This window comes from Homarus americanus, unplaced genomic scaffold (assembly GCF_018991925.1).
Source record: "Homarus americanus isolate GMGI-L3 unplaced genomic scaffold, GMGI_Hamer_2.0 scaffold45562, whole genome shotgun sequence".
NCBI lineage: Eukaryota > Metazoa > Arthropoda > Malacostraca > Decapoda > Nephropidae > Homarus > Homarus americanus.
In genome coordinates, this window is record NW_024744839.1 from 1,579,956 (window position 1) to 1,607,920 (window position 27,965).

Below are 27,965 nucleotides of genomic sequence, written 5' to 3' on the forward strand. Positions count from 1 at the left end.
GGTTTCTAATACTGTACATTACTTTACACACTATACTGGAGAAACTCACTGGCTTATAATTGCTCATGCAGTGGTGATCTCCCTGTTTGAATAAAGGACTCGCACAACGGTATGCCATTTTCCATTTGCTGGGGACCTTTTGCTAGTTCATACAACTGCAGAACAAGATTTTAAGGGGCTCAGCAAGCTTATTGCACAAATCTTAACAATGGGATGCACACTATCATGGCCAGGGCTCTTATGAAACTTAAGCTTTGACAATTTGTTTCTAATACTATACAGTACTGTACTGTACTGTACACTCTTCTGAGAACTCAACATGTATGAGCACTGTGTTTGGTAGGTTTGTATTGAAAAAAAGTAATTTATGAACTATATTAAGTTTGTTAATAAAATGTGTTTAGTGGAAATACAGGGGTGTATTACTGCAGTGAGTTTAACTTACACAAGCTCATTATGGTTAACAGTTCATTATGAATTTAAGACAAACAGGACACTACAGTTACCAATACTGTATTTAGTGTGCAGAGATATATCTAAATATCTTGTGAATTGTATTGAAAACAGTAATTTATGAAATAAATTATATTACCAGGGTAATAATCATCAATGAAATGTGATTAGATGAAATATTAGTATGTTTATGGGACAGTTACTTGTGAAAGCTTGTTGTGGCTTTGTGGTACTGTACTTACACTATGGGTCTAAGAGGAACAAACACTTCAACTACCTTTATGTAGTGTATAAAATGATATTATTTAAATACAGTACAGTACAGTACAGTATTCTAATATGTTAGGTTTGTACAGTATCAAAAAGTAAATCACAAAATATATTAATAGTGTGTTATTTGCTTTGTCCAGTTAATAATGATTCCAAGATTTCTGTGCATTTTATCCTACAATATCTCTTGTGTTACAATACTGTCATCGGTCCATGGTGTGTGTTAAGAGCAAAGAGTGAGCCTCAGTGTAAGAGGGACACAAAAAGTAGGACAATAGAGTATAGAATTATGATTAGATAATGGTCAGTGTGCAAAAACTACATACTGTACTATTGTAAAGGTAATTATATATTGGATACCCGTACTTATTTAATGTCATAGGGTATAGTGGCAATGAATCAGAGTATAACCCAGCCTTATATTATTTAATGACAAAAATTCCCTTTTTTCGTCGGGAATGATATTAGTGACAAATAGGAATGTAACCTTCTTATTTCATTAATTATTATTGGGAAAAATTACCTGCCATTAGTTGTTTCAGGATTCATCTCTGTTTTTTAATATGTACCCTTTACAAATAATGGGGGACCCCTGTAATTCAGTTTTCTGTTCAAAGATTTAGGCAAACAATTGAACTTCAAGTCCAATCTTATGAAATGTATCACAATTATTCATAATGGCCGTATAAAAAACGAGATAAGAAAATATGTTTTCTCCACTTTCTGAAAGGAGAATTATCAGTATCTTTAATATCTTCAGATTTTTTTTAGACTTTTATAATGTCCACATATTTTACTGCACTGCAGATTTATGAGACATATCACTGACCATATTACAAAGCTGGAATTAGAAGGCATCATGTGGGTCCAAAATTTACCATAATGCTGCACTTAAAACACATTTACAATAAACTTGCATGATGAAATAAAAAACAAAAAAGCAAAAGTAAGTGTTGGGCAAGGAGATTTTTTTTTTATTTAAATTTCCAATTCCATTCTCAATGTACGGTAACTGTGTTGGCCCTGGATGTTCATAGAAGAGCTACTGTTGCAGAAGCAAAGGTGTTAGTGAAAGAATTTTAATGCATGGGCCTCTTACTTCAATTGCAAGTATTGTACACACCCTGTACAATAATACAGTACAGTACTTCTGGCCCCAACTGCACACCTTTTTCTTGGTCTGGCATTTTTATCATTATTTTTCTAACATTTAGCTCATTATTTCACTTGATTCTTTAAAACTACCTTACCTGATGAAAACACCCTTGCTTTTTTACATATTAAAATATCTTTAATTACAGTACATGGAGACTACCTCGCCTCTTGTGTCAATAAAAATAACCTGGATTATAAAGTACTGTGCAGTACAGTACTGTAATCTAAATAAATAACTGAACATTGTTTCTAGACATCACACATCAGTCAAGTACAGTAGTTTACAATTAGTGACTGTTAGAAATATGTCCTTCTTGCACTACCCTTCACTAACTTTATTAGCTACATTATTGGATATAAATATCAAAATACTAAACATAAAACTGAGTGTGCAAGAAGAGAGTAAAGTTAATAAAGTAAGTGGTAGAGTTGTTTCACTTTTCTGATAAGTAAACCATGATGTACAATATCTCGGCAATTTTTTTAAGTGTAGCTGTTTGGTCTTTAAAAGTTAAAGTTGACAAAATGTATCCTGATTTTTTTTCTTCCCTTCAGCATACAGTAACTGTAGATGAAAGAATGGACTGAGGTATAGTATAGTTTCTAACGCAATTATAATACCAGGGGCACAGTTGGTAATGAATGTTTGAGGCTGATCTATATCATCCACCCAACTCTGGTTGAGGAAATGATTTGTGATCTACAAGTATGAACTATGAAGGAAAAGACAAGTATACTGTACAGATGTAATTTTGTACAGCTGGTCCTACAGAAGGCATAAGCTCACAGAGAAAAGAAAGGAAACCATGAAGGCATCAAAGAATTTTAGTGATTTCTTATGGAACTGTACTGTACTTTTTTAGCCAAAAATAAATATTTTGTTATTATTGCTGTCACTAACACAACATTCTAGTTTTTTTTCAATACTTTTAAACTCATACTGTTTATAATACTGTATTACACATTAATTTTTCCACATAAAAATATTGATACAGTACTGCTTACTAACTATTACTGAAAAATTTGATCAATAAACAGTCATATCTTGAACCAAATTATTAGTTCATGAATTATAATAAACCATATGTATTGTCTGGTGAGACTGTCCAAGCTGGTTCAAATGATCTTGGAGAGACACGTGTGTTTGACTTAAATTTTGGGGTTGAGAGAGATTTTGAGGCTGAGGTATATTATCGTTTTGTGACAAATTTTGTGGCTGAGACAAGTTTTGAGGTTGTGACAAATTTTGGGACTGAGAGAGATTCTGAGGTTGGGGAATTGTTTGGGTTTGGGACAGATTATGAGGTTGTGACAGATTTTGAGGCAGTGATAAATTCTGTGGTTGGGAAAGGTTCTGTGGCTGAGAAAGATTTTGAGGCTGATGAATACTTTGAGACTGAACAAGTTTAGGAGCAAGAGAAAGGTTTTGTGGTTGTGACAAGCTTTGTGTAAGAGAAAGGTTATGAGGTTGTGAATGATTTTGTGGTTGGGAGAGATTCTGTGGTTGATGAAGGTTTTGGGGTTGGGACAGGTTTTGTGGCTGTACAAGATTTTGAGCCTGAACAAGATTTTGGGGTTGAACAAGATTCTGGGGCTGAATAAGATTTTGGGGCTGAACTAGATTCTGAGACTGAGTTAGATTTTGGGGCTGAACTAGATTCTGAGACTGAGTTAGATTTTGGGGCTGAACTAGATTCTGAGACTGAGTTAAATTTTGGGGCTGAACTAGATTCTGAGACTGAGTTAGATTTTGGGGCTGAACTAGATTCTGAGACTGAGTTAGATTTTGGGGCTGAATTAGGTCTTGTGGTTGGGAAAGTGTTTGATGAATATGATTTTGTTGCACATGAGTCTGCAATGAAGAATGAGGAATAGCAACATGGAGTTGCACAACAGGAATGTGGGGCATAGTGAGAGAATCATTTGGTTTGCTTGAGTGAGTCCCTGACTGTGAATGATGTTCTTGCTGTAGCTCAAATTGGTAATGTTGATGGTACTCATCCTGTTGTTCTTGGTCATGGTGGTGTTCCTGATGCTGTTGATGTGACTGGTCAAGTAATTCTAAGTCAGCTCCTTCCTCAGCATTACTGGAAGCCCCTTCTGACTTGGGTAATTCTATTCTATCAGATTCATGTTCCTGTAACATTTCTTCAAATTCGGCATCAGAATCAGTGGCTGCATTACGTCGTTTTTTACGTATATTTTTTGGCTTTCTTTTTCTTCCTCTCTTGTTTTTTGATCCCTTGGGTCGTCCCCTAGGCCGTTTAAGCTGATCTGAATCATCTTCATCAAGAATTTTTGTCTTTGCCAAACCACCTGGTTTCCGGCCAGGTGGTTTCTTAACTCCTGGTCTTCTCCAACGCTTTTTGTACCCATCATTACCACAATATTTCATTTTATGTTTAGTTATGTATGATTTATCTTTAAACCACTTACTACAAATATCACACTGGAAAGGCTTTTCTCCAGTATGAACTTTATAATGGTCCTGTAGCCATGATTTACAAACAAAGCCTCTTCCACACAACTCACATTTAAATGGACAATCACCTTTATGAATGCGAAGATGATTTCTTAAAGTAGTACTTGAAGAGAAAGACTTGGGGCATTCAGGACATTGGTAAGGTCTTTCTCCTGTGTGCACTCGCATATGGCTGGGTAGATGAGAACTCTGAGAAAAGGTTTTACCACAAACACCACACATATAAGGCCTCTCACCAGTGTGCAGCCTTTTATGAGTCCTTAAGTTTGATTTGGCAGCAAAGGAAGCTCCACACTCATCACACACAAAAGGACGTTCCCCTGTATGTGTACGCATATGCTCAGCAAGATTTGCCCCACACGCTAAAGACTTTCCACAATCAGGGCACATTACACGTTCACCAGTACCACTACGAACACGAGGTCTTGGTGATGGCTTCGGTGGTTGTGGTGGCTCAACAGATGCTCCTACTTGTGTTTCCATTGCTGGTGTTGGACTCTCTGAGGTTCTTGAAGCTGGAGTAGAAGTTGCTGTTAGCTGGACTGGTTGCACTTGAGCCACATTTGCAAAATGAACATGCTGTATTTGTTGACTGATTTGCCTTACTACATTGCCCCCAAGTTCAACTTGCACTGGGGTAGGTACAAGGAAATCCTCCAAACTACTTAAGCTGTAAGCACTCATGGTAGATGTTGGCACAGTTGCTACAGAAACTGCTGGGGTCACCATTTGAGCACGCTGGAACTGTTCCATTCCGGTGATAAATTTTCCAGTGATTCACACAGATGGTCTGTCTTCAGTTTTCATTTTCAAAGCTAGCCAACCTGTGAAAAAAAAATGCATAACTAAAATATCCTATAAATATTTAGATTTATAATTTGCTAGCAAAACAATAAAAAAAATATTAATACTGTACTGTAAACAGTACAGTACAATAAACACAAGAGGAAAATACTGTACAGTATCAGGAAAATACTAGTATACTGTACAGTACTGAAATCTAATAACTTGTACTGTGTACATTACTCAAAAACCTTTTTTTTTTAGTTTTGGTACTCCATGTAAGGAGATTCTTGACCAAAATGTTACAGTACACACTATACAGTACTTTGATTCACATGTAATATTCCTAAATATATATTTAGTCCCATTAAATCTTATACAGTACAGTATTCTGGTGATGGACATCACTTCCGCATCCAAACAATTTCACATCTGCATCCATATCTAGAAGATGCAGATTTGTAGAGGTTGGGATTTTTATAATACCGTACTGTACTACAGTATATTTATGTAATACTGTTATATATCCACATCTGCGATTGCCAAATTTTCACATCCAGATCTGCATCCATAGATGTGAGAAATCTGACATCCTATTCATCAATACAGTACTGTATTATATACAATACTTTACTCATCCAAGGAGCTCCTTGTAAAGTGGTGGCCAAAACAGAAGAGCCTCCATACAGCCCTCTCATTACATACTTCCTTTGTCTTCTGTGTTACTTTTAACCCCTCTCCTATTCCTTTTTTAATGAATTGTTCCTTCTTTTACTTTTACTTTTATCCTCTTCACCACTGATCGGCTCGTTAGCCGCTTGGGCGATTGGTCACGTCTCTGTTACGCACTGTTGGCAAGTACTGGGCATGCACGGCTCCTGAATGTACCTGAACCCGCTCCAGTGTTGGTCAAGTCTTGTCTTGAAAGAGCTCACACTCGGTGCCGTCACCCACTCCACCATACCGTACCACAACTTATACCCTCTGATTTTTCCTCCATTCCAAATATTCCGAACACTTCACAGTTCTTACCCCTTCCTTGTAGTAACCCCTTAGAACATTCCATTTCATTCCAAGCCCAAGTTTCAGTCCCATAATGATATTGCCCACCTCTCCAATCGTTCCCCTCCCATGTACTCTCTCTCTCTCTCTAATTTCAATATTATTACCAATCTATGATAACTTAGCATCAATCCCAAATCCTTGAATTCCTTAACTTCGGTCTGTGTCTATCATCATGAATTTACATTTGAACTTGTTTGTATTTTGTATTTATATAGTTTACCAAAATTTACTTTGTTACACCTTTCTCTTAAATGCCATTTCTTTCCTCTTCCTAGCATTTACCTTGTTTCTTTCTTTTACACAGTCAATGCTACCTACCATCTTTTGCAGTTGTCTGGCATGCTACTATGGCCACATCCCACCTACTAGCTCCAGCTTTGTTCCTGCTCCAGTCACCCTTGCCTTCATATCCATCACCAATCCATCCATACATACTCTGTTAAAACCATGGGAACATCATACTTCACTGTCTCATTCCAAATGCCACCTCAAAACTCTCATTCTTCTGCTTACTCTTCACTGTAAAAAGCAGCTATGCTCCTACTCTGTAAGTCCTCACCATCTCCCACAGGGCCCCATGATCCAACCTATCTTATGTTTTGTCCTAATTCATAAATGCAGCATACAGTTTTCTGTCTTTTGCAAAGTACAATTCCTGTAGTTTGCTGCATGTATTTTTCCTGTTCTCATTTGGTCTATACATTTCTTACCCTTTCTAATTCTTCCTTTATATATCCTCCATTCTGTTATATTTTGTTCATCTTATTAATTACCATCCCAATTTCATTCAGCAGAATTTATTTCTCAAAAATTTTTGCTTTTCTCTTTATACCTGGATACAGTTATAGCATTTGACAAGTCCTCTGGTATTTTTCCTGATTTTCATGCCATCTGACATACTGTTAACAAGATGCTAATTACTTATTCTCTTTTTACATCTGCTTTTATCTCCTCCCTTGATACTGTATTTCCTCTTCCACTACAATTTTCTCGCCTCCTTTCTCCAACCTACAACATGATAACTTGACCTCTTTCCAATTAAGTAAAATTAATTCTTCTGAATATTCCTACCATCCAAATAAAAATATGAAACCTAAAACTTCCACCAGTCTAATATCCCTTTGTTTCTGTTAATATTCTTTTCTCTGTACTGTATCTTTATTTTGCTGCAGTTATTCCTTTCCTCTCTCTTTATAATTCTTTTCATTTTCATAATACCTGTACAGTACTGAACATTTTTTATGCTGTACTTGCAAAATCACCATTCAACTTTCTTACAAACTCTTCAGCCTTTTTTCTCCGAAAATCTCATACCCCTTTTTCACCCATTTATTCTCCTCTCTGTACAGTACTGCCAGTTCCTATTCTCTCAATCCACTAGTGATAAATTTGATTAAAAAGTCTTTCTCCATGCTTTTCTCTCTCTTTCACATGTAAATTACACAATGCACTTCAACTTTGTTTGTAACAATATATTTCCACACAAAGACTTTGCTGCCTCATTTATACCAGTTTCTGGATACACTCACTAGAGTCCCCACATACTGAGAGTAGCAACATAGGCGGTCCCGTGTTTAAATAGAAAACGCGGCTACTGGACGTTATCTTGACTCCCCCGAGCCCCTCCATTCACGTTGACCTGTGGAGTCACGCAGATCATATTCCTGGTTGGAAGTGGACATAGTGTGTAATATGTAATGCCGTGCTGCTGTGCCATCGGATGTACTAATAGATCAGAGAAGGGATTTAAACTGTACAAATTTCAAACAAACCCAGAAAGAAAGACAATATGGGTAAACAAAGTCTGTCATCTGGATTGGAAACCGTCTCCAACATCTTATTGTGTCAGGAATGTTTTATGGCTGTGTTGTCATACACTAGGTGAGCAGGTTCACTAATTGAGAAGCTCACTCTTATTTTCCATAGAAATCAGCATAAAATATAAGAGATACATGAGGAATAATGACAGATGAAGAGTCCGTGTAGCCCATTTAAAGTTGCGGGAGCAAATTCTAGTTGCTTATTATGTTTTATTTATTTCCCTTGTTTTATATATACAGTAGTAAAAGCTGTGTCCTTGTGTTATTCTTGCCTGACTGAAATATTACCTGCAACAGCCTTCTAATTGTCATAACACTTTGCAGGAACATTTTGAGGGTGATCAATTTGAGACCAAGCGAGTAGATGGCAAACGGAAGCTCAAATGGACTGCAGTACCGACTCTCTTCTCTCACAGCAGTGTTCCCAGGCGTAGGAAATACCCTGTTGTGCGAAACCGCCCTGGCTCTTCTACAGAACATATGAAAAGTTATGTTCAATCTGACCACACATACTATGACATGCAACCAAGTGATAAGACATCGAATGTCTCTAAGTTTCCATTACAATATTATAGAGTATTGATAAATTAAACATCCACAAATTTTATATACATATTTGTAATTAATACTATCTATCTATAGATATTATATTCAGGAAAATTTAGAAAACAAATCTAATGTTACAAACTGGCAATGCACGATATAAATAGTAAAGAAATACATGCTCTTACCACAAGTTGGCATCACAGGGGCTAGGAAGAGTCAAGAATGCAAATGAAGTAACATGTGTGTGAGGCAATTGGGTGAGGTTTGGCAGTAAGTGCTAAACAACACTGATTTGTAGTAAGTATAAGGAACAAGACACTTGTTTTATTATGTTATTAATATATTCACGAATGTACTGATGGTCAAGAGTCTCCTTGGGGGTAGGTAGAAACATATGGTGCGGCACATGAAGTCCAAGGGTGAGATCCTACACCAAAAGCTGAGAAGCTACTGAGAACAAAGATTGGAAGACTTGCATGTATAAGAGTGAAATATAAATGCCTACTTGGCAAAATAATCTAGCCAGGCCCATGTGGCAATTTAAACAGTACTGTATTGTGTAATTACAAGTCATATGACATGAGCCGAAGCCCTGTAAGTACACATCATATGATGTGAACCGAACCCTACGGGGTCAAGGGTATTATATAAAGTTTAATTTATGTTTTTCCTCTCTAAATACTCACCAAGTGCTGTATAGTAATTACAATCATTCTGTGAGTGATGGAAAAATGCAACAGTGTCATTCTATCTTTTATTCTTTATTCACGTATTCTACCAGGTAATTAAATTGGAGCTGAAAACTGAAGCAATGTGTCATATTTATTCTTTAGTCGCAAATGGTTGTGGTTCCTATACCATACAAGTTACGATATTTACATGCTGACAGATCTTTATCAAACTTTTGGAAAATTTCTACTTTTCCTTTAACCCCCTGTCATTCAATCTTGAAATTTCCCATCTGGTTTATTTTGAAGGTCTTGAATATTTTTTAATCCAGAATGGCCTTATTGAGCTTTTATTTCAGTCCATAACAAATACAGTATTAACAAATGTACTGGTAAGCAGTTTTGTGTCTGTCTTCAGTGTATAACAAGAAATACATTTTACAACCACTTATAATGTCATCAGTGTTTTATGTTCCAAAAACTTTATCTGAGACAGAAAGAGTTGGAAAAAGGGGAAGATATAACATTTGTGTCTTGATAAATCATTGCACAACACAAAATACCTAGGATGCTTTGCTGGTAAACTATTTATCTCTGAAGAGAATGGAATAAAGCATAATTCAGTAAAATTAATATGGTTTAATAAAAAAAAATTATTTATACTGTATATATAAAATTTTGCTTTGTTTTATGCATAATGACCATAACATTTGGCAACTGAAGTAACTTTGTAGAGTAACTGTATAAACAGTACATGTTGTACTTTCAATGTAAAGTATGATACTAAAGTGAGTCAAGTCAATTTATCATCTTGTAGAAGTTAACGGCTAGAGCAAGGAAATGTAGCCTGACTCAGGCTAAAGCAATATATAATGCACATAAAAATGCCTACTAATATGGAATGCTACATATATGGAGATATATATATACACTATATACATATAATCTCCCATAATAATCTATGTACTGTACTGTAATTTTCATAACATTACCTGTCTGCACAATTAAAGCATATAACAATTTAAAACTAACTGAGGCAAATGTAATAATTTGTTGTAGATTGATTTAACTTTAAAAGAATAAAATTTCCCATATAATTTCTATGGTATCTTAGCACTACTTGAAGCCCTGTCTTATCCAAGCTTTTTTCCAATCTCCATCATCAGAAATATGTAGGGGTATTTTTTCCCTTCGCCTCTCAAATCGAGATGTTCGATTTCGACGTAATTGTTCTAGCCTTTCTTCTTCTGTATCCTCTCCTTCTTCCTCTTCATCATCATGAAGAGAAATAACATCATCATCATCTTCATCAATATTAACCTGTACCTCACTTAATGTGTGAGGGGCTGGAACCCTTGTGGATGAGGTAGGTTTACGGACACAGTTTACTTTTCGTCCCGAAGATTTCTTTATCCCTGATTTTTGCCATCGTTTACGGTATCCATCATTACCGCAATATTTCTTTTTGTGCTTCGACAGGTAATTTGAGTATTTGAATCTTTTGTGGCACTGATCACACTGGTATGGTTTATCTCTGCTATGTACAATCATATGTTCATTTAGTCCAGAACGGAATATGAATCTTTTATTACAAATATCACATTTAAAAGGTTTATCACCTGTGTGCGACTTTTTGTGAGTAGACAATGTAGAACTCTGAGTGAAGGCAGTATCACAAACATCACATACATACGGCTTCTCCCCAGTGTGAATGCGCTTATGATTTTTCATGCTCTGACTTGTGGTAAAAGTTTGCCCACATTCTTCACATGTATAAGGCTTTTCCCCCGTGTGTTGCCGCATGTGACCCGGTAGATGTGATGACCTAGAAAATGTTTTTCCACACACACCGCACATGTATGGCCTCTCACCAGTATGGACACGTTTGTGCATTCTAAGATTTGATCTTTGGGTAAAAGTCATCCCGCATTCATCACAAATAAATGGCCTTTCACCAGTATGTATTCGCATATGATCACGAAGATTTGCATTGCATGCATATGTTTTACCACATTCTAAGCAGGAAACTCGCTCACCATGAGCATTTCGCACCCTTGGCGGTCGTGGCCCAGGAGGTTTAGGAACATTAGCAGTGTTAGGTGTGTCAGCAGATAAGGCATGTGTTGATCGTGGAGCTTGAGGAACAGCGAGCTGAACAGACACATGTTGCGGAGTGCCATAAGAGGCATGAACCTGCTGATTTATCTGGTGGGCTACATCAGCACTCATAAGATCTACTTGAACCTTATTTGTCACTAGATCCCAGTTGTACCACCCAACACTAGCCCCTCCAAGGTGCTCCATCCTCCACCGTTATTTACCGGTAAAAATTTCTTACAAAAATACAAATTTCGTCTCATTTATTAATGTTTCTAAATATCTAATGTCAGTTTTATATTGTACCTTTTTAGGTGGCAATTTTCAGTAAACATAGCCAGCACTTATTCTTTATTTCCCACACATGATTTATGTCCTACCATAAGACATAAGTTAAAAGTGAAAGCTGTAAATAATTTTGAAAAGATGTAATTTTTTCAGTGTGGCAGCATTTCTATATCAAACTGCAAGTTTGATGCAATTTCTCTGTGAGACGATATTGGTGGAGGAACACAGGTGAGCCAGCTGGGGGGGCAGCATGTGCACTGCTGGATGTGTCACACAGTCAGCTACCTTCTACAGTGAGGGTCTCCAATTTTAAGTCCCGTTTCGTGCCACCTGTAAAAACACTGAAAGTTAGCAACAATGCATTGGAATAACTATTTGCACATCAGAAATACTGATCAATAACCTATGTGAAATTTACTAGCAATGACAAGACTCGAGTTGCTAATTTCAGTGTTTTACAGGTAACATTACTGAGGGACACCAAAAGACTTCATTAAATTTTTATTACAGAACACAGAGTACAATCATTTCATCAATAAAACACTCATCATACTTATTGAGAACAACGATAAGTATTACAATAAAACACTGATAATATTGGAATAATATGATATAAGGCTCTGAGTCAACAGAACATACAAAGTCGACTATACTGTACATAACCCAAATTCAGATCATATTTTTCTTGCACCCAGGGTGGGTACTGATAAAACCCTGAGATCATTTCTGAGATAATTAGCAAAAGCAAGGTGTGTAAGGCATCTTTACTTCTACCTCAGCTTAACAACAATCAAAAGTAACTTATAAATGATAATGTTTGTAGAACACCTAGGCTCCAAGTACCCATGTCAAAATCCAAACAAACACCAAGGGACAAGTGAAAAAAAATTATTTAAATTGCTTGATTATCTAAATTGGTGGTACTGTATAAGGACGCAAAGTGGAAGGCCTGTAAGTTTCATTACCCTATACTAGATACTTTTTGTGTAATCCTTCTCACTAACATGAGTGGGAGAGGAATACAGGAGAGATGTTGATCTATATGCCTCCCTACACATGCAGTATGGTAGGAAAATAAAAAGCATGCTAAATAGAGAAGAATAAGAAAGAATATATTCTCATGGAAAACTAAAAGGAATAGGAAAACTTTGCTCTGAGAACTTTAGCAACAATTTCCTGCATAAAGAAGGTGCATGACATGTTTTCTGGTGATGTATTATTTGCAAGGAAGATGAGAAGACAATTGCAGCCCCTAAGTATATACGAAATTTTGGATGTAGCAGTTAACCATGTACAGTACAGTACTGCAAATCCAGTTCTTGTGAACCCAGTACAAACGAGGGCAACATGTACATTATATCAAAGACAAGTACGATACTATAAGCCTATAAAATTGTTAAACAGAACAAAAAGGTTAGACAATTAGCTAATACAAGTAGCTATTTCTCTTCTCTCTTTAATTTTCAATTATGTAACCAATGAGGCATTTGGATAAGGTTTTTGTTCAACAATTAGCATCCCTCGGTACATTATAACTCATTTCAGATTTATTCCCAATAAAACAAAAATATTTTGCATGGTAAAATGGTAAAATGAAATACCGGGTACAGTATCTAAATTATTCAAACAAAATCAAATTTTTTGGGGAAATCTTGCTTGTGAATTTGTATTTATGAACTTATGATTGATCTGGTAATGCTTTGGTGCTGTAGGGGGTAGTAATAGGAAATGGACAACAAGGAGTATGCTGTGTTTTCGTTGCTCAAATTTCTACCCAAAGGAATTTTACTCGGTGGTGGGAACAAATATCATTGAGGGGTAATTCCAGCATCAGAATGCTTTTAACAGCTTATTAGATTGATTTTAATCCTATTTACATGGACTTAGGAAAAAGAGAGCGGCAGAAGCAAATCGAGTGTTGAGTATTCCAGGGACATATTTTCTAGTGGCAAATGCTCCTGCTTTGCAAGTTTCAAAAGTCTGGACTCTATTACAGCAGGTTTAAATTTACAGAGTTAAAAAAAAAAAATGTATACAGTTATGTTATCTGTATACACTTAAGTAATACGTTACGTAAACAAAGAGCTATTTTAATGTCATAGGGAAATTTTCTATAGAGTAAGCAAAGCTTACCTTGCTTCTTAGGAATACAAGCCACTGCTTATAGGGCACTTGTATTACTTATTATGGTTATTTTTACATTACAATATGTGCTTTTAACACAATTTATGCATCATATTTAGGTACACACAGGCTTAGTATAAAACAGTGGATGATGTAAACGACTTACATGTGAAAGAATTGACGTAAATGAAAATTTCTTCCTTTATTTATTAGCAATGCATGTGTGAAATGACGTACATAAGTACAACATATAGCCCCCTCCCCCCCCCCCTGTACACTGCAGGTGAAACAACATTGAACATTTCACATAACTAAAGTAGTATTCTGCATATACTGTACAGTATTTTAACTGAAGAATTTATGTCAAATAAAATGAAAAAGTAGAAATGCTGAAACCTTCAATTAAACATGCATGGAGTGACCCAACAAAAACCTCAGGAAATGGAAACACCAGAGTCGAGGAACAACACCGCTTCTCTTCACCGCCTCCAGATCTATCGTTCACATCTTTTGAACAAGTTTGTTATATGCCGATGATTTCTTGTCTCTGTCACAGTAATCTTTACTCTTAATTTCCCTTAGACAGTGTTCACTTCTGTTCAGTGAATTCAGATACAAATTCCCTCAAAAAGTTACACAAGTCTTAACATCTTGTCAACACAGAGACTGCGTTTGGACTGAGCAAATTGACACACTTGTCTACACACGTTCCTGTTTAATTACACAGTTTTAGTTTGTGCAATTAAATTTTCTGTCACCAACAGATAATACACAAGCCATGATTTTGGCCTGTACAGTTAAGACTACACTGTTAAACTGGAGTGAAAAACTGAGCATATGTTGCAGGCCTAAGAGCTTCAGCCTCAGCCCAAATAGATGAAAATTTGTTTTACGCTGTATTGTTTTTTTATGATTATTATTTTGTTTTATGGGTGATTATTGTTTGAATGTCATGAAATAATGACAGAACTGGGCCTTTGGCCAAATGCACAACTATATAATAGTTGAACATTACATTAATTGGGAGAGTTGTCAGATTTTTTTTCGGTAGCAGAGCAGTTAAATTGGAGTTGCTGGTCAATGGAATACCAGTCGCCATTGTCACGCCAACATTATCTGATGCCTCTAACATTTCTGCAACTATGGTATTGTAGAACTTCCTTCATATATTCCTTTTCAATCCTTGAGCATGTTCAATGTACTGATTCCATTACTTCTATGTTACCCGTCCCATTCAGAGTAGTGTACCAGCACTCCACTCAGCAGACGATAGTTGTATTTTCTCCAAGCATCCTCCATTTCCTCATCAACAATAACCAAATTGTCATAGTCATTGTTCATGCACAGTTTATCAATTATATCCTTGTTTCTACCCATTATTTGCCTTGTTATTCTGTATACCTCACCTCTAGCATCCATTAAATACAACATATCCACAAATAAATGCTGTTCAAGCTTCTTAGCCTTGTAAATGTCTCTTGTAGCCTTGCACTTGGCCTCCAGGTATTCCTACTTATCACCATCCAACTTCCAGGTCTTGTACAATCTTCTTTTCTTCTTTACCACTCTGTCCACTTTATCAATCCACCATGTTATTGCATGCCTGGCTGGGTCCTTCACCCACCAACACTTAACCACTTGTGTACAAAATGAGTCTCTTTGTCCCGAATGAAATTGTTTGGCATTAGCCAAAGAGAATATGAACCCCTAGCAGATGAGGAGTCTCTGTGTACTGAATAAAATCATCTTCCATTACCTAAAGAAAATATTAACCCCTTATGTATGAGGGGTCTCTTCTGTGCTGAATAAAATTGTTCGACATTTGCCACAGATAATATTAAAAATTGTGTCCAGTAGTGAAGGGGTTGACAGAACATCCTTTAATTTAGCCCAGTATCTTACTACACTTCCCCTAACACTGTCGTTGGCCATTTCCACTCTTCTCACCTCAGCATAGAACGCTACATTTGGTTCCTTAAATTTCTACACACGCTTCTTCTTGGAAACTAAGTACAACAGGTACAATTACCATAATGTTTAGAAGTAAAAAAAAGTAACAACTACAATAAATAAGACAAAACTATATCTTTGTCATCACTTGTAATTTATTTGTACAAGATAACAAATGTGGCTTATATTCTTGTAAACCTATTAACAATGACACACATGCACTGGGTGGAAGGTAATACAGTTTCTCTTTGTACACAAATTATATATATATATATATATATATATATTATATACTGTATATATATATATAGTATATAATTATTTTTTTTTTGCATGATTTGGAAGGTCAATAATATGATGAGATGTAAGAAATTCTGCTATTAGCCATGATGTATTGCTGACTGGTCCAGCAGTTCTGCCTCCTGGACGAACTACAAACATGGATTGTGATGTCATGGTAAACAGGACAAGCTATATAGCAGTACAGTACCCTCTTCTATAACTGCCCAGCCAACTACACAGATACTATACCTGTGTTTGGTAGCATTAAAGAACTCATCCCCTTTTCAGTGCTGTGTCTCTTAACCAACATCTTGTTGCCCCTCTCCACTGATAGACTGGATACTTCCTACATCCATCTAGTGCCCCTCTCATAACCATTTGCCCTTATCATAAATGCTTAGTGTCTTCAATAAAATATTCCTTTCATGTTTCACTACTATTTCAAGGATTCCACTACACACCAATAAGTACTTTCCATCTCCCTGACATCTATAGATCCTCATCTTATAAGAAACCTTCCCATGTTTAACTTCATCCCCATCTTGACATATACTGTAAGTGTCTAGATCTAATTCTTATGTATCTGGATATATTCCTGTTTTCTTTTTATATAAATCGTAATATTTTTAGACACATTTCATCATTTTTTTTGTTTCTCTGCAACACCAAAATCTAATTCACTCTGTTACTTGAGTTGTATTTCATTCCATATACGGTATTCATTTACATACTTTTTACAGTAAAAATATATATGTATAACCCGGTACACCATCGATTTTCCGGCACCCTTGGTTCCAAAGCCTTGCCGGATAATCTGTTTTGCCGGACCAACCGAGGTCAGGTAATAATAATTCAACAATACGCCTCTGACCCACTAATTATAAACCTCCTGTGTCACTAAAGCACCGTGGACTGCTAGAAACTTAAATTAAACAAATATTAAATGTAAATTAAATGTGAAAAAGCCATAATTTTGAGCAACATTACTGTACACAAGTTGTACTCAAATGTACTGTACTACAATGGACTAAAATTTTTTATCTCCAGTGCAAACTATGTGATAATGATACTCAAATTAATCAATATCTTACAAGGATTCCAGCAATGTAATTTAAATTCTGCTAAGTCTAGTCTGCGACAATTTTATAAGATAAAAACTTTAAGCCTAAACTGCCTTCACCCTGGCTGTGAGGAAGGGGAGGGGAGGGGGTGAGATGTTGACTGCTGTCAGGGAGGGGAGATAACAAAGTGTCACTGAATTGACTTGGCAGAATATAATTTGTATTACTATAATTCTTGTAAGATAGTGATTAATTTTAGCATAAACATCACATAGTTTGCACTAGACATACAATTTTTAGTCATTAACTTCTTGCAGGTTTACCCTTAGGACAATTATTTCTTTTAATTTTTTCACAATAAACATTTAGGATGGTGTGTGCATGTAAAAGAGTAAAAATAAATGAAGAAAATTACATAAATCTTCCCAAAAATATGAGTTAAAAAACTTGTACACAAATGTACTACACTAGACTAAAATTTCTATCTCTTGTGCAAACTGTGATGTTTATACTCAAATTAATCACTATCTTACAAGGATTCCAGCAATGCAATTTATATTCTGCTAAGTATAGTCTGTGACATTTTATAAGATAAAAACTTTATGCCTAAAACTAGCTTCACCCTGGCTGGGAGAGAGGGAGGGGAGTTAAGTGCCCTCTCATAATTTTGTCTGTACTAAAGGTGGTGCCGGACCATCAGGTCCAGGATAATTGGTGGTGTACCTTTGTTTATGTGCTATTGATTTATGAAGCAGGACTAAACCTACAACACTAAAAGACCCAACACCATCAAGCATGCATTTCTACATAAAAACAATATGCAAATTGCTGTACAGTACTGTATATACTGTATCACATTATTAAGTCAAACTTCCAATAAAAGGTCTTGGTCATCAAAAGACCAATGAATTTCAATTCACTGAAGGCTACTGAAGGCTACTGTACTGTACACTGTAACTGCTAGGCTCAATACTGCACTAAGAACTCAACTCACCTATTAATGTTGACCAATTATTTGTAGCAATCAAATCATTCTTCAATAGGCTTGGATTATGTAGCTGCCCTGAAATTATTTAAGGATATTAGATACCATGCAAATTAAAGTGAAGAGTGCACAGAATGATATGTGGACTGATCCTAATTTACTTTGGGGTTCAATCAAAATGCATTACAGTGTTGTTACTTTATTACAAACAAATAATATACTGTACAAGTACTGTATAAGCTCCTTTACCTCAAAAAAAAAAAGTTGATTGTATTTCAAAATTACCAGATTGAAAAAAGTTGATGAATGACCAAGAAAGAGAGGAGAGAGAGGAAGAGAGGACCCTATGAACCAAGGTAGACAAGTCAACACAATCCTGACGTGCTAATCTGAGGTGAAGATCATACCTTGTAAACCTCATTGACCCGAGATGCCTGGGACAAAGTTCACACACCCAAGATATATAGGGACTTACTAATAGTAATTCCTCACCTGTTTTAAATCTTCATACATGTGTTTTCGCATTATTTATCGACATGACAACACTTAACACTTGGGATCTGTGGATGCCACGATGATGGCCAAGAGGGGAAAAAATGCCTAGAAAATTAACTCTCTGGTGGATATCATTTAAATTTGGACCCCAACAACTGGCTCATGTTTTCTACAACAGGGTAATATGTCATATGTGAAACATGCTCTGTAATATATCAAGGCTGTGAGCATGCACACTTCCTGTTCTGCCATAAATGTGAGTGGAGTGCTCTCCTCGCCCTGGACATTTAAACCAACCATGTCAGCACTACTGGTCCTTATGTATTGATAATAGTGCAGTTCATTCTTGTAATATTCTATGTGTTGTAGTGGTGTAAAGAGTGTTGTGGCGAGTCATAAAGGCTGATATTTGTAGAATTTTACCATTAATCATATGAACCTGTCAGGTAGAGTGTGCAACCCAAGGCCTTACTAAGGGAGAAATTGTAGCTCAGTGATCAAAGATATTTATTATCATGTACTTGCATTACTTTATGTTTTATACATCGTGTGACATACTGTACAAGTGCCAAATTTTGAGTACAGTATCACTGGTTTCCAGGAGATTCCTAGCACAGTGTGGTGGGAATATTCACTGGATCACATCAAAGAGGTGCTTCATCTTATACAGTATGTTCCTAAAAGGATAATTTGTTATTATCTACTATACCCACATCCTGGAAACAGCTGTTCACACTCAAGGTGATTTATCATACACTAAAAAGTGTTTTAAGAAGATAGAATTAGTACTGAAGTGAGAAAATAGAGTGTCTTAAAGGAATCTTCTGGTATATGTTGTAGAGCTGCAGTCCTGTACTGTATATTTCCTATTAAAATAAGAGAGAAGGATTTAACACTATTCGATACTACTGTACACGACAATTCTCAATTTAACTCGCATTACAGCACATCAAGGGTGTATTGTATTGTAGTCATACACTGTCTACAGAAAACAGATACAATACCATTTTACACGAATTGTAATAAAAAATAAGATAACATTAATTAAACACCTGCTAACTTTCATATTATTGCTGTATTTTATATTTTATCATGTCTCCCATTACTTTTAATGCCAGTTATAATTTGGCTGGAATTTAGTAAGTGTTTGGAAACAATCGTGACCCATCTCAATTGTCTAGATCTGCGTGGGTCTCCTGCAGACAAGGTACTGATATGATATTCTCTGCGTGATAAAATAATCTCGGGATACACCTAAACATGTGAGCCCTAGGCAACACTGAACTGCCAAACAAATATATTTTGCCTTATTCAATTTGGCAAGCTGTAGCTGGGCAGTCACAGTCCTTCATTCTAAATGTGTTGGGCCATTTTTATCAATCCTTCCAGATTTTGCCTCTCCCTGGAGACCCAACTTTTTACTTCATTCATTAAATCTGTCCTAGGCTCTTCCTTCCCCTGGCCCTCTTACTCTCAACTTTGTCCATTAATATTCTACTACCCTGTATTATCCCTTCATCAATAATTATATGGCCAAAGTATTGTACAAGGTATCTTATTTATTTTTTCTGTAAATTCTAAGTACAGGTACATGCATTTTTCTTGGTGTTTTTGCCAATATTAGTACAGTACTGTACAGTAATTCATTTGTTAGCCTATTAGTGCAACTTTTTTTTTTTCTGTAGCATCATAATTCAATAGCCTCTAACCTCCAGGTGTCTGCTGAAAGTGTCCACACTTAGGACTCATACAGCAAGTTTGGGGCCAGAAACAAACCCAATTCATGAATTGTCTTAAATTCCAGATATAGTAGACCTAGAATACAGTACAGTACAGTACGCTGTAGACAAAATATTAAATGTGTGACAAACCTTGCCAAAAGACTTGAGAATGCAATCCCCAGATGATCCCAGAATGAAACTGGTACTGTTTAAGTTTTGTTACTAAAAACTTGACTACAAATTATTAAAAACAAATTTAGTGAATCAATTGTAAATATAAAAGTTGTATTAAAAAAAACTGCAGGGGTTGATTTAGACCATTCATAATTGTTTATCTCACTCCAGCAACTTCCTGTTGGTTCCCCTCACAGAGGGAGTTAAGTGCAGACACCACATGTAGCTTTCATGTGTACAAACAGTACCACCTATCTCAATACCCAAACCACTGACCACCCAACATATGGATGCTCCCATACACCTGTATAGTACTCAAGTTAAATTGGCTGGACTTTGGGAACTTCCAAAGTTTGGAGATACAGACAATTGATACACTGCTTCAACACAAATCTTCACTTCCCAGGTCCAGTAGGGCTGAGATAACACACCCAGAGAAGGGTTAATCATGAACCTTGTAGGATAGATTCAACCCTTAAATGTCTCTATAGCTAAAATAAAATCCATTTTGCTAATACTGTAATCACTTGTGAAATCTCCAACACACATCACTAATTATCAATGCTACTTCTTTCAATCACATGCACTCTTCTCTATTACAATGGTCTTTTCCCTTCAAGTTAACTATTTTTATTTTATTTTATTAAATAGTCGGTGGTTCTAGATTTGTTTTTATATGAGTGTAACTTCAAACCATTAAAAAAAATCTGGGAACCACATCAAAATATATCATGGTATAAGCACAAGTTTACCATAACACTGAAAATTTTAAAACACTATAAAAATGCAGTTGTCGTAAAGCTGCAGTTATATCGTAACAAGTACAATATGACAAACCATTTTGTAAATGTTCAATACCATGGAGCCAGTATTTCCTTGCCAATGCTCTTTAACTGTTATTTTGTACATGCAATTAACCAACTACAGTATTATATGCTTACATGGCTAAATTTCAATGCTAAATTCAACAATAAGCAAAACAATAAAACAAATTGACAGTTGTGTACAGTACTCCTGGCCACAACAATTAACTTTTAATAGTCTGCATAATTCCATCTCTTAAGGTACAATGAAACTCACAAAACAAGTCTTTAGTTGTATTAAAAATATATCCAACACTTGAATCGAAAACTAGGCATCTTCATATAAAACTTTTATGAAATATTGCATAGTAAATTCCCTAAGAATCATCTTCAGTTTGTGAACAATTACTCATTCTATGAAATCTTGAACAAATTCACACAAGTGACAAAACTTTAGTTCAATCACAATACCTCATCATATTTACAGCACCCAAGCTTTCTTAATACAGCATTAGTTAAGTCATCATACAGTACTTCTTCTGGGCCTTAGTACAGTATTCAATTCATAACATTTACTGTATATTCTACTTGCAGAGGCGGATCCGGGAATATCAAAAGGGGGGTCCAAGACGTTATGGGTCGGGGAACATGGCGAGCACTGTGAGCCCACCCAGCTGGGGGCGTGTGTGTGTGTGTGTGTTTTTGGTGGGGCGCTGTAAACACCCCCCCCCCCCCAGATTTTTTTAAATCTGACCAATATCATGGGCATTTTGAGGTAATTTTTAAGCCCTATGCACTTGATATTCAGAGGTCAATAGTAATTACTTTTTACGATACAAAAATGCCTGAGTACAATACTGCATTAAAATGTAGTCATTTTCTTATAAATGGGGGGTCTGGACGCCCAGGACCCCCCCTGGATCCGCTCCTGACATGGTACATAAAACTTACAGTACAGTATATTAATTACAGTATTCTCTTATCAGTTTATACAAAAATAACAATTACAAATGGTTTCTCACTGAAACCACACAATTCATACATCTAAATCCTAAAAGAATGGTATCCAAAAATAGAAAGGATTTCTTGAGCAACAAATTTCACATGATCACATATAACTTCTGGGATACCAGGCACTTGAACCATTTCTGGGTGCACATGTTTGTTGCTCTGCCTCAGTGATCATGAGAGGACCTGAAACTTGAGGGAGCACTTCAGAGATCTGATGGTGAATATCCATCAATGGCGAACCTTCTTCAGGGTCACAATGGGTATGTTCAGTAAACTCAGGACTTGAAATATCTGTGAGGTCTGCCCCTGTTCCTTGATGATGAGCTTCAGGTATTTGTTGAACATTTTGAATTTGTGTATGAGATTCTGAGAGACTTGAGTGATTTTCATTTATGTGCTTCACATCTTGTGAATGGTTTTTCAATGTATCATTGCTATAAACTGATAATCTCTCACTCTCATGACAGGAAGATGAAAGATAATTCACATTTACATTAGCTCTACATTGGTGGGCAGTGAGTCTACTAATGGATTTTCCCAGAGTTCTGATGACAGGATTATCTTCTGAATCTCTTTCCTCTTGTTTCACTTGCACATTTTTCACTTCATACAGGGCCTCTTCACTGAACGACTCGGTTAATGGGGATTCTTCCACATATTCAGGTTCAGATTCGCTATTTCTACGCCTCTGAGAACGGCGTAATCTTTTTGCTTTACTTCTCTTCATTGGCCTCCCAGGAGGTTTTATAGCCTTACGGGATTTACCCATCTTTCGGATACTTGCAGGCTTACGACCTGGCTTTTTTGCATCGGGTCGTCGAACTCTATTCTTATATCCATTGTTACCGCAGTATTTTTGTTTATGCTTTGAAAGATATGATGAAGTCTTGAAGGATTTGTCACATTTTTCACACGTATAAGGCTTTTCTCCTGTGTGGACACGTTCATGTGTTTGCAATCCTGACCTAGATATAAATGCCTTCCCACACTCCCCACACTTAAAATTACGTTCACCGGTGTGAATTTTCTTATGAGTAGCTAAGCATGAACTCTGAGCAAAAGTAGCCTCACATACATCACATACAAATGGTCGTTCTCCTGTGTGCGTCCTCATGTGATTTTTCATGATTTGATTAGTGGCAAAAGAACGGCCACATTGAGGACAATCGAAAGGCTTTTCCCCTGTGTGTGTACGCATATGTCCTGGAAGGTGTGATGAGCGAGCAAATGTCTGTCCACATATTCCACACATGTATGGGCGCTCACCGGTATGAACACGTTTATGGCTACGCAAATTTGAACGCTGAGTGAAAGAAGCACCACATTCTTCACATACATAAGGCCTTTCACCGGTATGAATTCTCATGTGATTCCTTAGATTTGCCCCACATGCAAAAGTTGCACCACATTCTTGACAAGGAATCTTCTCTCCTAGAGCTGGACGTAATCGGTGAGGAGCCCGGGACTCATGACTTTGGGGAGTTTCATCCTGGTTAACAACAGCTTCTTCAACAATGGAGCTGTGAAGACTACGATGATCCTGCACATAGTGCATACCCCCAGCTGACAACTGTGGCACTGTGTACTGCATATGAACCTGGGGGGTAAACTGTCTCCCAACATCCACCCCACCCAATTCCATAGGAGGAAGCTGGGAACTCCCCAGCAATTCCCCAAAACCATTATAATTGGTGTACCAATTGACCCCTGATGAAGGGGCCAAGTGGTCCATGATGATGTGCCACAACACAACCTGCCCTCACTTCATTATCATCCTCACCGCGCCATGACTGTCGGGTTACGTGGCACCTGTAATTATATACTCAGAATTAGCATGCATACTGGATATGCACTGACATGAAGCTAATTTCGATAGATTTCAAGTAATACGTGTATTTTCCATCTCTTTGGCCGTTCACATGATTCATAAGTTGCCATGAACCACCTACAATTCTATGGTAACATAAAAAAGCTCAATGATTTTGAAATATTACTGCTCCTTCCACTTCAGGTAAAACAGATCATCCATCTAGAGTTGTTCACAAATACAGTTTCACATAATGGTGCCATGTAAACCGAAGTCCACTAAATACTCTTATTTCACATACAGAATTGAGTTTACATATTGCGACATTCTAGAACTTTGCTAAGGATGAGAGTTTGCAGACAAGGACATGAAACTTTATACATGCAAAAACTTATCAGCAATGATAGTTTTTCAATGAAGATTCATATTTGGACACAAACCTGTAATTCTGTACCCTAGTTACTACAGTATTTCATCTACATATGCTTCCCATCTATTCCAATTACCATGTTTTTGAAGTCAACAAATGAATTTCTTCCCTACAAAAATTCCTCACAATAAAAGCTGATATTCTAGATAGCTCCATGACTAAACTACTGTACGTACATGATTTTAGTGAAAGAAACAAACCCAAACCACAGTGCTGTACTGCACTAACATTTCTTCACAGACTATAATAAATTATTTTAATTAAATCTATAATTGAGTATTTTCTCCCACTGTGGCAAGACCTTTCCCACAACAGAGCAGGGTAGGTGACTGACAAGGAAGTATTCACATTATTTGAAACTTTGGTATGTTAAATAAAAGTTATATATACATTATATGTACATAAATTTACACTGTTCACCATATACAGTACAGTACTTCTGAGGCTACAGTGTTCCCAAACAACGTACAATAATCCCTTAACAAACACATTAACATCGCTGACATTACAATTTGTACAAACACTAATTCTAATCATGTACATAAACCCAAACATTATTTTGCCATTGTTTTAGCAATCATTTAAAATTGAAATCTGTTCTCCATCACACCCTTTATATTTGATATGACAGTAATAAAGTTCTTGTATAAATCAAATGAAAAGAATGAATGACTTCTTCACAAAAATACAGCAACAATAGTTCTTATATTCAGTTAAAGCAACATGTACAGTATATTGTAATAAATATATTTTTATTACATAGAAATTAAGTACCTTCATTAATAAATAAATCTGTATGATCTCACTTTAAAGTGCTTTTTATTTAGTATTGCAAATATACAGTACAAATTCTTCCATCATGAAGCCCATGACCAATGCAATATAAAACACCACTTCTTAATTATCACTCATATAAACAAGCACAACTGTCAAAAACATTCCCCTCAAAGTCTTCATACAGCACACACACACACACATCTCCTTTAACATATACAGTATACACTCAAATCTAAAATAAATAAATAAAAAATAAAAAATAAGTACTGTACCCACTATAGTAAAGGTATACATATTTCCTGTATACACTTTGCACCTCAAAAGATACAAAAATTAATCAACACGTTCCTTTTCAGTTGTACGTATCCATACTTCACATTTTACAGTAGTCAAGATTTACGCTTTCTTTGACACAAATTCTTCTACGGAATTAAACGAGTAAGAATTAGACATCTTTTTATAATACATCAGAATTGTTCAGACTGGAAAAAAAAATCAGGAGTAACCTCCTGGACAATGAATTAGTGAAGTGTGAGAAATGAATGTAGTACCTGTACCTTCTTTTACATAATGATTTGCACAACTAAAATTAAAAAAAAAAATCTATGTAGAATATAAATATAAAAATACAACATTACGTAGAGTAGAAGCAGTGTAATATTAGGTATCCGTAGTCATTACAAGAAATATGTATGGGGGTATTCAGAAATGGAAAATCAACATTCAAAATAACTACTGCATAGCTGATAAAACAAAAAATACATGCCTCTGTGTGTGTGTGTGTGTGTGTGTGAAGTACAGTAGTCAAGACCCAAAACAAGATCATCTGCAATTTTAACTTTTATGGATCACCTGAAGATTCATTCAACAGTTTAATCAGCCTGAAGTTTTACCACCCCCAAAAATTATCGGGGAGGGGGGGGGGGTAATCCTCAGGTGATCCAAATACTGTACTGTACAGGTACTCTGACTTACGACAACCGAGACATACGACCGCCGTAGTCGTATAAAATATGTTTCAAATTACGTAATTTCGATACCCGACATTAGTGATCGCGCTGTGTACTGACAAAATTTTTGTTAGTAATTCCCTTTAAAACGGCTGGCAAGCGTAAAAGTAAGAGTTCTTGTGGTGCTGAGAAGAAAAAGAGACACCCATTTTAGATTTTCTATGTATTATTTTTGCATTTTCGACTTACGACCTGGTCGTCGGGACAGAACCCCGTCGTAAGTTGAGGACCGACTGTGTGTGTGTGTGTGTGTGTGTGTGTGTGTGTGTGTGTGTGTGTATATATGCAAACAGTACTGTACCATGTAAAACACATCTCTGTGGTTTACAGTATATGTGAAACGATAACAATTGTTCCTGCCTTATTAAATCAATACTGGGTGAATACTTTCCAAAGGTGAATAAAGCCCAAAAGTCTATTAAAAGAGCACGTAGGACAAGTGAGAGGTGCCAAGACAGTACCTGTACCGGTATATACAACTGTGACCAACTCATATGGATGAGACAGAGGCTCAAGCCCGTGCTAGACCTCACTGGTATGTGTCATCCTGTTTTGGAGCACGATGAGTTGGCCACCAGCCACCTCAATGCTCTAGGCCCCAGAGCATGTAGGAAACAACCCCATTAAAATAGAGTGTGGGGTTGGACCTCTAGGATGCTGAAACAATAAAGTTCATGCAAAACCAAAATAACCATTTAAAACAAGTTTATAGCTTACCTAGGGAGTGTACAGGCTCATGTGCTGTGTTGGATGTAGCCTATTACAGCTACCTGGAAAGAAAAAAGAAAAATAAAAGAAGCTGATTTGTTAAAAAATATAAGAGAAAATACATACAGGAATAACAACACACACACACACATATATAATATATATATATATATATATATATATATATATATATATATATATATATATATATATATATATATATATATATACAGTGTGTATATATACAGTGTGTATATATATATCAACGGTAGTCGTTGGTGTGGAGTAAGGACAGAGCGTGAGGGAGGTGGGCGGCGGGCGGTGCTCAAGCTCCTCCCCATAACCCCACCACCCACCACCTGTCCTTGTTCCCACCATCACTGACACTCACAACATTCTTTGTAGAAATAATGTAATGCGTTTCTAAAATACTATAGGATTGAAGAAAACATAATAAACTTTGTTTACATGCTGAAATAAGGAAAGTAAAGAGGAGAAAAAGTTGGAAGCAACCATCCTTCCCTTCGACGCTTGACGGCCATTGGCCCACATCCAAAAACAGGAACCTTGAGTCCTTAAACGCAATTAATCTCAAATAGAGAGGGACACAGCTGTTAATTTATTTTATAAAATATTTTAAAACGTAACCATTTCAACATAAACTATTAAATACCTCAATAATGTACTTACCAACGGCCACAATTGGCTGATGATGTAGGAATCAAACTCCAGCCGTCGACATCTATGGTTGTGCTGCCGACTCCACCGATACCCGCCCGTCCCCACCACCCAGCGATGGTGCCACATTTACACTTGTGCTACAGTCACTTATTTTAAAATATTAAAATTAGACACATCATTCATATGAATTATAAAAAATACATGTACACACATCTTTCCACGTAGGATATACTAATTCTATAATATGTAATGTTATACTGCAAATTTTCTTGTGGCCATTTGTTGCGAGTGGCACATCTCCCCAGAGCGGCAAGATGTG

At 36.4% G+C, this 27,965-nt stretch overlaps 2 protein-coding genes across 2 annotated transcripts; both read right to left on the minus strand.

Annotated features, from left to right (window-relative positions):
• Window positions 1-364: 364 nt before the first annotated feature.
• LOC121878088 (zinc finger protein Xfin-like) lies at window positions 365-27,965 on the minus strand. Its single transcript, XM_042384080.1, has 8 exons — window positions 27,656-27,965; window positions 26,975-27,027; window positions 18,039-18,107; window positions 10,360-11,957; window positions 10,095-10,099; window positions 9,806-9,836; window positions 8,317-8,497; window positions 365-5,104 (listed from the first exon to the last, which is right to left on the minus strand). The coding sequence occupies exons 4-8, from the start codon at window positions 11,544-11,546 to the stop codon at window positions 2,942-2,944; spliced, it is 3,567 nt and encodes a 1,188-aa protein (XP_042240014.1). The 5' UTR covers window positions 11,547-11,957; window positions 18,039-18,107; window positions 26,975-27,027; window positions 27,656-27,965; the 3' UTR covers window positions 365-2,941.
• LOC121878089 (zinc finger protein 345-like) lies at window positions 22,331-23,965 on the minus strand. The gene has a single exon (XM_042384081.1). It carries the CDS (start codon window positions 23,963-23,965, stop codon window positions 22,331-22,333), a length of 1,635 nt encoding a protein of 544 aa, XP_042240015.1.